Source organism: Bos taurus, chromosome X, assembly GCF_002263795.3.
Source record: "Bos taurus isolate L1 Dominette 01449 registration number 42190680 breed Hereford chromosome X, ARS-UCD2.0, whole genome shotgun sequence".
NCBI classification, from domain to species: domain Eukaryota; kingdom Metazoa; phylum Chordata; class Mammalia; order Artiodactyla; family Bovidae; genus Bos; species Bos taurus.
This window is the reverse complement of record NC_037357.1, coordinates 5,599,156-5,608,628: the sequence shown is the minus strand read 5'-3', so window position 1 is coordinate 5,608,628 and position 9,473 is coordinate 5,599,156. Positions and strand designations below refer to the sequence as shown.

General features: G+C 43.8%; 1 protein-coding gene across 1 annotated transcript; it reads left to right on the top strand.

The window, feature by feature from the left end:
- Nucleotides 1-733: 733 nt before the first annotated feature.
- LOC112445054 (cancer/testis antigen 47A-like) lies at nucleotides 734-4,381 on the top strand. The gene is made up of 3 exons (XM_024988556.2): nucleotides 734-1,784; nucleotides 2,630-2,771; nucleotides 3,782-4,381. Exons 1-3 carry the CDS (start codon nucleotides 1,106-1,108, stop codon nucleotides 3,792-3,794), a joined length of 834 nt encoding a protein of 277 aa, XP_024844324.1. The 5' UTR covers nucleotides 734-1,105; the 3' UTR covers nucleotides 3,795-4,381.
- Nucleotides 4,382-9,473: the final 5,092 nt, after the last annotated feature.

Sequence of the window (9,473 nt, the reverse complement as noted above, 5' to 3'; positions counted from 1 at the left end):
TCGGTTGGAACTGAACTGAATGAAAGGGGAAAAAATCCCCTCTTTACAATTATGAGACTTATTAGTATTTTTCCTAAATGTAACATCCAGATGTAATCGGCTATGTCTTTTTCAAAAAATATTTTTAGTGCTACAAAACTTTTTTTACAGAATGACTGTAAAAGCAGTTAATTTCTGTATAATTTTCAAAATTACACTTGGGGTCTGGACTAAGTGGATCTTGAGATCAATAAAAAGTCTGGGACTGTTGCCTCTGAAACAGCCTAGGAAGGTGGCCCTTTTAACATCTGTCATGCTTAGCACTTAGGAGATGACCTGATCCTTTAAAGAAACCTCTCTTTTATTATTCAGTCTTCAAAGCGTTAAGTGAATTTGTCTGGGTTCATTATACACCTTCTAGCTCCTAACTTCTCCAACACTTCTCAACAATCAGTTCTGACTACATTCATTTCAATTTGTCTACTCTTTTCCAACTGTTTTTCACTAAGTTAAATTGTCCAAATTCTCTTTCTCTTCTTCGGAGGTTTTTAGTACTGCTAACATCTGAGATATACAACATTTTTATGACCCTGTCTCTATTCACATGAGCCATTACCAGGTGGAAATTCCCAGGTGGGAAATTTCTCTCAGTTCACATGGCCCAGGATGCCTTCATAAATACTTTCCTGCACAATTACATAAAGGACACGAGCCTAGAAGACCTCCAGACATGTCAGAACCCTAACGCGTCAAAGAACAAGTAGGCAATTGTGAGCAATTTGACAACCAAGGGCCTTGGCCGTTCATTGGACACAGAGCACGTCAATCCTTGTTTGTCAGCAAATGAGCCCAAAGCTCGTGACGAGGGGTCACATGCCACCGTTAACTGTTCCGGCCCCGCCCCTCGACTGTGGCCTGGCTCCACTGCCTGAGGCCCGACTTCCGTCGGACGCTTCCGCCATTGGCCGCCTACCCTCCCGGTCGTGGGGCCTCCTCTGTGGTCCCTTCCGTGACTGCCTCGGTCCATCTCACTTCCCTCAGCCTCCTCTCAGGGCAGCCACTTCGGGTGCCACCACCTGCGCCATTGCCATCGTCACCCGCCCGGCTGAGGTAACTGCCGTCCGCCATGTCTACCACGGGGGATGGAGATCTGACCCATGGCGGGCAGGAAGGCCCAACAGGTGCAGTGGGGGCCCAGGCCGGAGCCCGTGACGGTGTGGACCGCAACTCTGAGCCTCGCAGGGGTGACTCCATGCCTGAGGCTGAGGCAGGTGCAGCTGTGGGGGCTTCAGGAGGCCCGAGGGAGGCGGCCCTGGAGGGCGGGAACGCTGAGGAAGACTCCGACATCAGGCCGGCTGAGGAGAGGGAGGTGGAGGAGCAGGCGCAGGGCGTGAACCGCTTCGTGGTCTCGCGCCACTTCCCCATGAGCGGCTTCAGCCTAACGGTCCTAAATCTGATGCACTCGATGATGAACCGTTTGTCCGACAACCACATCATACTTCCGCCAAATGACGACCGCGTGTTGGTCTGGTACCAGACCAGGCCGCGCTTGTCTGACCACAGCTCAGCCGCCGTGGGCGGGTTATCCGAGGTCCAGGTACCATTGGATGTATCGGGGGAGGGGCCGGCTGAGGAAGCCCCGGATCAGGAGGTGGAGCAGGCTGAGGAAGCCCAGGAGGCGCAGCAGGCGGAGGAAGCCCAGGAGGCTAAGGCACCCGAGGAGGCCTCTTTATGGGAGACGGCCACCAAGGAGTCTGAGGAGCCCAGCTTGCGGGAGATGCCACAGGAGCCTGTCGCCCCTGAGAGTGAGCATTCGAGGGGCGGGGGGGGAGTTGGGAGGGATGGAGACACTGGCATCTGCAGGCCGGATCTGGGGACCAGGGATCCCGAGGAGGGGGCAGGCTCAGACGGGGCGGCGTGCCTCAGGAGGGGAGGCCGGGAGTCAGGGCCTCCTTTAATCGAAGGCCAGAGGGGCCCAGTAGAAGCCCAACCTCATAACGACTTCTTTGGTTTGGGGTGAAAATAAGCTGCCCTCTACCAACCCTGGTAAAGGTCTGAGATGAACAGTGCCAGTTATGAGCCCACAGGTGAAGGTCAGTGGAGGCAGGTGTTCGAGAGGGAGCTTGAGAGGACATGGAAGAGAACAAGCAAATGGCAGACCTCATATTTGGTTCATAGCTTTTAAAAATGTCAAGATTCTTGGAAAGTTGATCCCAAAACATTATGAACTTATACAGGAGCACTTGGTCAAAATGAAATATTTAGGGGATTGAGGAACTCAGGAGCTTCCCCATAGAATTTGTTATTGAGGTGAAGCATATTTTGGCGAAAAAGTTCTGGCCAAAACATCCAGAATGCATCAGACCCAAAGGATTCTGATCCTTGAGCACAAGTAATCAGTAGCACAGGGTGACAGATGTACCAGAAAAAAAGAAATAATGTCATTGTGAAAATGATCAAGCAGCAGCAAATGAGGGCCATGGAAGTGTTGCATCCGCCAGAAGGAAGGCCCCCAGTTACTCTTTGCTTAGTTGCTTCTGTCCTCCTGCTTCTCCTAAGGGTAGAGTACTGGATATCTTGCCATTCCTTAGGTGTTGGGATGTTTTTTCTGTGAATGTCTGGTCCCAAAGTCTATGATTCCTCTCTAAAGAAACAGCTGAATGCCAGGATGAGAACTCCAAAGAAGAGGCGCAGGGCACCAAAAGTGCGGGGAAAGAAAAGAAGTATAACAGAAAACAAGAAGAACCAGAAAAGGATCTGGACCCAGCAAAGGACAGGCCCAGAAAGCCCAGGTATCTGTGTATAGCTTTGAAAATAACCCAGCTGTTCCCAGGCATTTGCCAATTTTGTTTTTGCTTTTTAATTCTCAGAGTAAATTAAGAAAACGTTGGTTTGAAATTAGTTCAACAACTCAAATTTACCTAATGTTTATAGAACATTCCTGTTCCCACTAATATAAAGAGCTTGAAGTGAAATACACTTCATGGCTTCTCATTTGTTCTTATGAGGTCTTTTGTCCTCTATCTGTAAGACTACCAACAATTTGTAAATGTGTCAGTACCTAAGACCAGTATTTCTTTAGAAAACAATGACTAAAAGCAGCAGCAACTGGGCTGTGCACTAGTTTGGCCTTCATTTCTTGACCACAGAAGTGCAGTCGCCGGCATTAAGAGAAGACCCCTTTTAGAGCGTAACTATTTACGAATAGCAAACTGTTCAGAATTTCAAGTAGGACCACATTTAGTGATTAATACTGAAATATTTGTTCAGTTGTAGATTTGGGTATTTTATATGACAGTCAAAAGAAACAGTCATAGGATGACTGATGTTTATCACTGAGTTGGTAGTGAAGGTATATGTATTGTCTTTTAATGATTAACACTTTCTCCCTCGTTTGCACAGTGATATGTTTCATAATAACAGCCTCTTTCTCATATGGTAGATATGGAAACCGAGGGTCTGGGAGGGTAAGGGAGTATCATCTGTGGAGTGAGCACAGGCTTTTAAGGTAGAAAGGGTGATTTTAGTCCCAGACTAGCCTCTCAAAGGAAGGGGGAAAAGAAAAGCATTTATGGTGTTGGGCAAGAGGGAGACAAGATTGGTAGGATCACATGATTGAAGCCCTCGGGTTGTATATGCACCCAGTATCCAGGGTGAAGGTTACAAGAGGAAAATGGGTTTTTCTTCTCTCCTTGTTGAGATACAACCCTCAGATGCAGCAGACTGTTTTCTTAGATCTAGAAAGTTTCTGGTGCTGACTGATGCTGTATAATCATTCATTTTCTCTCATTTCTTCCTGCAGTTTGGAAGACTAGAAAGAAGACAAAGAAGAAAGGATCCATTGTTCGCTATTTTTAGATTTTTCAGAAGCCCATGGGAATATTATTTACATTGATTTCCTTCCAAAATCCATCCCCCAAAAAGCAACTGTCTAATAATATCTAGTAAAAAATCCAATATCTAATTGGGTTTTATCTTCCACAGATATATTTGACAGCATTTGTTCTAGTTAAAACTAAGTTTTAAAGTAGTAAACTGAAATGTAGATAGATTTATGTATATAAATAATCCTGATTTAAATCTCTTTAAAAATGAGAAGCCGTTTTACATCATTGGAAGGCATCATCACATTCCACCATTTGATAAGCCTGTTGTAAATTCTTTTATTGCAGCCCCCCCAAAAATTTGTATTTAAAACAGTTCTGTAAGACAGAAATAGAGGTCAAGGCTTTAGATCTGCACTTGTTTACTGTACTAGTCACTAGCCATGTGTGGCTGCTGAGCATTGAAAATGTGGCTAATCTTAGTTGAAATGTGCTACAAATGTAAAAGATGGTGTAAAGTCTCATTAATAACTACCCATTGAAATGATAATCTACTATTAAATATAGCATTAAAATTATTTTCTCCAGTTCCTTTTTACTTTTTCAAAAATTTATTTATTGCTACACGTGGGCTTTCTCCTCTTACGGTGCACAGGTTCTCACTGAGGTGGCTTCTCTTGTGGAGCATGAGCTCTAGGGCAAACGGGCTTCAGAGCTGGGCACATGGGCTTAGTTGCCCCTCAGCATGTGGGATCTTCCTGTACCAGGGATTGAACCTGTGTCCCCTGCACTGCAAGGTGGATTCTTAACCACTAGACCACCAGGGATGCCCTCTTTTTACTTTTTAGATGTGGCTACTAGAACATTTAAAAGTACACAGGACTTGTGTTATATGTGTATTTCATAGTACTGCTTGGTGCTTTTGAAGGAAACCTGAGGGATGGCCCAGCTTGCCTGGAGGCCAGATGGTGCTGCTGAGCCTGAGCCCAGACGCTGATTTGGAGCACTGGTTCTCAAAGTTTGGCCCTTAAAATAGCATTATTAGCATCACCCACGAACTCTTAGGCTCCACTCAAGACCTGTGAATCAGAAACTGGGAGTGGGGCTCAGTAGTCTGTGTTTTAACAAGCCCTCCAGGGGATTCTGATGCAGCCAAGGTTTGAGAAGCGCTGGTTGACAGCCACAGGGGGAGAAGTTGAGACCCACCTATGGTGACCAGTCTTCGTTCACTGCCTTGGGGCTGCTGGAGGTAAATTGAACAGGACGGTAGGGGCTGGACTGGCGAGGAAATTAGGATTCACAGGGGCTGAGACAGACAGAGGCTGTGGATAGGGGATGGCACCAGAAAAATATCCAGGGACAGAGCTGGTTCCAGACAGTCACAGACATGATACCGGGTATATGAAGTCTAAGAGAAGCTTCACTCAGCAGGAATGGATAGTAGATACATACAAAGTTGCCTGTGAGGATGTATGTATATGCAAGCATATAGAAAGGCATGCAATGGAAAGATAAACCACATTTAGGATGGTGGTTACCTCTTGGGGAAAGAGAAAGACAGCGATCCTATTGGGGAGGGATACATAGTGGGCTTCAACTGTATCTCTAATTTACATTTCTTAAACTGAGTGGTGGTTAAATAGTGTTTATACTAGTATTCTTTATAATTTTGTGCAGATCGGAAATATGTCACAATAAGTAAGAAAGAGAAAAGGGAGAAAGTGGCCTTAATCTTTGAACTCTGTTTAAGGTAATAAAAAGATAAAGTTGTAGATGACCAGAGTGGAGGATCAGAGAAGGGGAAGGGCCTGGGGGTTTGAGACTCGATGGGCTCATTTCTGCATTTACTTCAGGCTTCCTAGGTATCTGAAACATGGTCTAGCTGGAACAAACTTTGTTCCCACGGGCTCGGCTCCTGACCTTCTTGTAGATAACTGATAACATACAGTCATGTTCTGTGGTGGCATGGCTTCTATTCTAACTGTGTGCACATGCAAATACACTACATCCACCTATTCCATCAAAACCAACCCCTGCACTGAACCTTTAAATGGCTGGGACCTTAAGGGTTTTATCTTTCTATCTTTCTTTCTTTCCCAAAGCCCTAGGCAATGAATTTTCCTCTTCGTAGGTATTTAATGTCAATTAAAGTGAAGTAAACTTAGGATCCACACAACTTTTTTTTTTTTGGTCACGAGTGTTGACATTTTAAAATGTATTATATTATTTCTTATGGCTATAACCACATGGTGTGACAGAAGACAAAGCACTCCCTGTCTCCATTATTTCAACTAAAACAGCAGGTCAACTAGTACAATTTGAGGCCCTTCAACCTGGTTCTGATTTGTTAGTATTTCTGTGGTGCTAGTTGTTAAAACAGTATTGCTTCCAGGCCCAGGCAGAGATATCTCTGTCTTGAGCTCTAAGCTTTAGAGGGCCACTTTGGTCCTCTTCCAGCCACACCCCTCCCGCCAGGGCCAGGAGCCCAGCCCATGGGAACAAGGGCTGTGTCCCTGCTAGCCCATGCTCCAGGTACCTGGCAGTCCTGAACAGTCCCTAGCCTGTTTCCAGGGCCTGTGTGCTCCTCTTAGACCTGTCCTGGGGAGGGCTGACTGCACTCACTGCTAGGGTGGGTGCTCCCAGGCCCAAGGAGGGGTTGTAGGCCAAGAAGGGAATGCGGCCTGGCCTAGGAGCCAGGGCATGGGCGGGGGAAGGGAAGGAGGGCAGCTCTTCCCACACCATCACGGCAGAACTTAGAGGAGTCTGAGAATACTAAATCCCAACCTGGCCTTTCAGCTCATTAGGAAGGTACATTTGTCATTGAAGGAGATACAACTTATTTAATGGTTTATCATTTGATTTGAACATTTCAAATATTTTTAGACATGTGGATCCCCAACTGAACTCTTTTTCTGAACCTTGCAAATAGGACAAATGTTTCAGGCAGGCCAGATTAAATATCTGCTCTATCACCCCTTTCCCTTTTTACTCCATGTTACACCTATTCCTGAGCATACTGGGCATCATGCTTCTGAAAATGTTTTTTAACAGGTACTTATTTTTTAGTTGAAGTATAAATGCTTTACAGAATTTTGTTGTTTTCTGTCAGACATGAACATGAACCAGCCATAGGTATATATTTGTCCTCTCCCTCTTGAAACTCCCTCCCATCTGCCTCCCCATCCCACCCCTCTAGGTTGATACAGAGCCCCTGTTTGAGTTCCCAAAGTTATATAGCAAATTGCCAGTGGCTATCTATTTTACTTATGGTAATTAAGTTTCCATGTTACTCTCTCCATACATCGCACCCTCTCCTCCCACCCTCCCATGTCCATAAGTCTCTTCTCTATGTCTGTCTCTCCATTGCTGCCCTGCAAATAAATTCATTGATACCATCTTTCTAGTTTCCATGTATATATATATATTTTACTATACAATATTTATCTGTCTCCTTCTGACTTACTACACTGTGTATAATAGGCTCTAGGTTCATCTACCTCTTTAGAACTGACTTAAATGCATTCCCTTTTATGGCTGAGTAGTATTCCATTTTACATATGTACCACAGCTCCTTTATTTCTTCATCTTTTGATGGACATCTATGTTGCTTCCATGTTCTAGCTATTGTAAACAGTACTACAATGAACACTGGGGTATGTGTGTCTTTTTCAATTTTTATTTCCTCAGGGTATATGCCTAGGAGTGGCATTGCTGGCTCGTATGGTGGTTTTATTGCTAGGTTTTTTAAGGAATCTCCATACCATCTTCCATAGTGGCTGTATCAATTTACAGTCCCACCAACAGTGCAAGAGGGTTTCCTTTTCTCCACACCCTCTCCAGCATTTATTGTTTGTAGACTTTTAATGATGGGCATTCTGACTGGTGTGAGGCAAGTTCTCATTATACTTTTGATTTTCATTTGTCTAATAAAGAGCCTCTTGATGAAAATGAAAAAAGAGAGTAAAAAAGCTGGCCTATAACTCAACATTTAAAAAACTAAGATCATGGCATCAAGTCCCATCACTTCACGGCAAATAGATAGGGAAAGAATGGAAACAGTGAGAGACTTTATTTTGGGGGGCTCCAAAATCACTGCAGATGGTGACTGCAGACATGACATTAAAAGACGCTTGCTCCTTGGAAGAAAAGCTATGACAAACCTAAACAGCATATTAAAAACCAGAGACATTACTTTGCTGACAAAGGTCCCTATAGTCCAAGCCATGGTTTTTCGAGTAGTCATGTATGGATGTGAGAGTTGGCCCGTAAAGAAGCTGAGCACTGAGGAATTGATGCTTGTGAACTGTGGTGCTGGAGAACTCTCATTGAGAGCCCTTGCACTGCAAGGAGATCCAACCAATCAATCCCAAAGGAACAAAGTCCTGAATATTCATCGGAAGGGCTGAGGCTGAAGCTGAAGCTCCAATACTTTGGCTACCTGATGCAAAGAACTGACTCCTTAGAAAAGATGCTGAGGAGAAGGGGACAACAGAGGATGAGATGGTTGGATGGCATCAACAACTTGATGAGCGTGAGTCTGAGCAAGTCCTGGAATTGGTGCTGGACAGGGAAGCCTGGCATGCTGCAGTCCACGGAGTCACAAAGAATCGAACACGACTCAGTGAGTGAGCCAAATAATGAGTGATGTTGAGCATCTTTTCATGTGTTTGTTAGCCATCTATATGTATTCTTTGGAGAAATACCTGTTTAGGTCTTTTTCCCACTTTTTAATTGGATTATTTGTTTTTCTGGTATTGTATGAGCTATTTGTATATTTGGAAATTAATCCTTTGTCAGTTGTTTCATTTGCTATTATTGTCTCCCATTCTGAGGGTTGACTTTTCACCTTAGTTATAGTTTCCTTTGCTCTGCAAAGACTTTTAACTTTAACTAGGTTCCAGTTGTTACCTTTGTTTTTATTTCCATTACTGTACGATCTTGCTTTGAATTCTGTCATCAAGTGTTCTGTTTTCCTCTAAGAATTTAATATTTGCAGGTCTTACATTTAGGTCTTTAATATATTTTGAGTTTACCTTTGTGTATGGTGTTAGGAAATGCTCTAATTTCATTCTTTTACATGTAACTATCCAGTTTTCCCAGCACCACTTATTGAAGAGGCTATCTTTGCTCCATTGTATATTCTTGCCTCCTTTTTCAAAAACAAGGTCCCAATAAGTGTGGGGGTTATTTCTGGGCTCTCTATTTTGCTCCATTTGTCTGTATCTATGTGTTTGCGCCAGTACCATACTGTTTTGATGACTGTAGCTTTGTTGTATAATCTGAAGTCAGGAAGGCTGATTCCTCCAGCTCCATGCTTCTTTCTCAAGACTCCTTTGGCTATTTGGGGTCTTTTGTTTCTTCATATGAATTGTGAAAAAAATTCTAGTTCTGTGGGGAAAAGCCATTGGTATTTTCATAGGGATTGCATTCAATCTGTAGATTGCATTTGGTAACATTGTCATTTTCACAATATTGATTCCTCCAACCCAGGAACATGGAATATCTCTCCATCTGTTCACATCATCTTTGCTTTCTTTCATCAGTATCTCTCTGTTTATACAGTTATACAGTTCTTTTGTCTCCTTATGTAGGTTTATTCCTAGATATTTTATGCTTTTTCATGCGATGGTGAATGGGATTGTTTCCTTAATTTCTCTTTCTGATTTCTCA

What these genes read in the sequence shown, in the direction of transcription:
- LOC112445054 (XM_024988556.2), top strand. Translation starts at nt 1,106, where the DNA reads ATGTCTACCACGGGGGATGGAGATCTGACCCATGGCGGGCAGGAAGGC. An exon ending in GGAGCCTGTCGCCCCTGAGA is followed by an intron (nt 1,785 to 2,629) that starts GTGAGCATTCGA and finishes TCCTCTCTAAAG; the next exon opens with AAACAGCTGAATGCCAGGAT.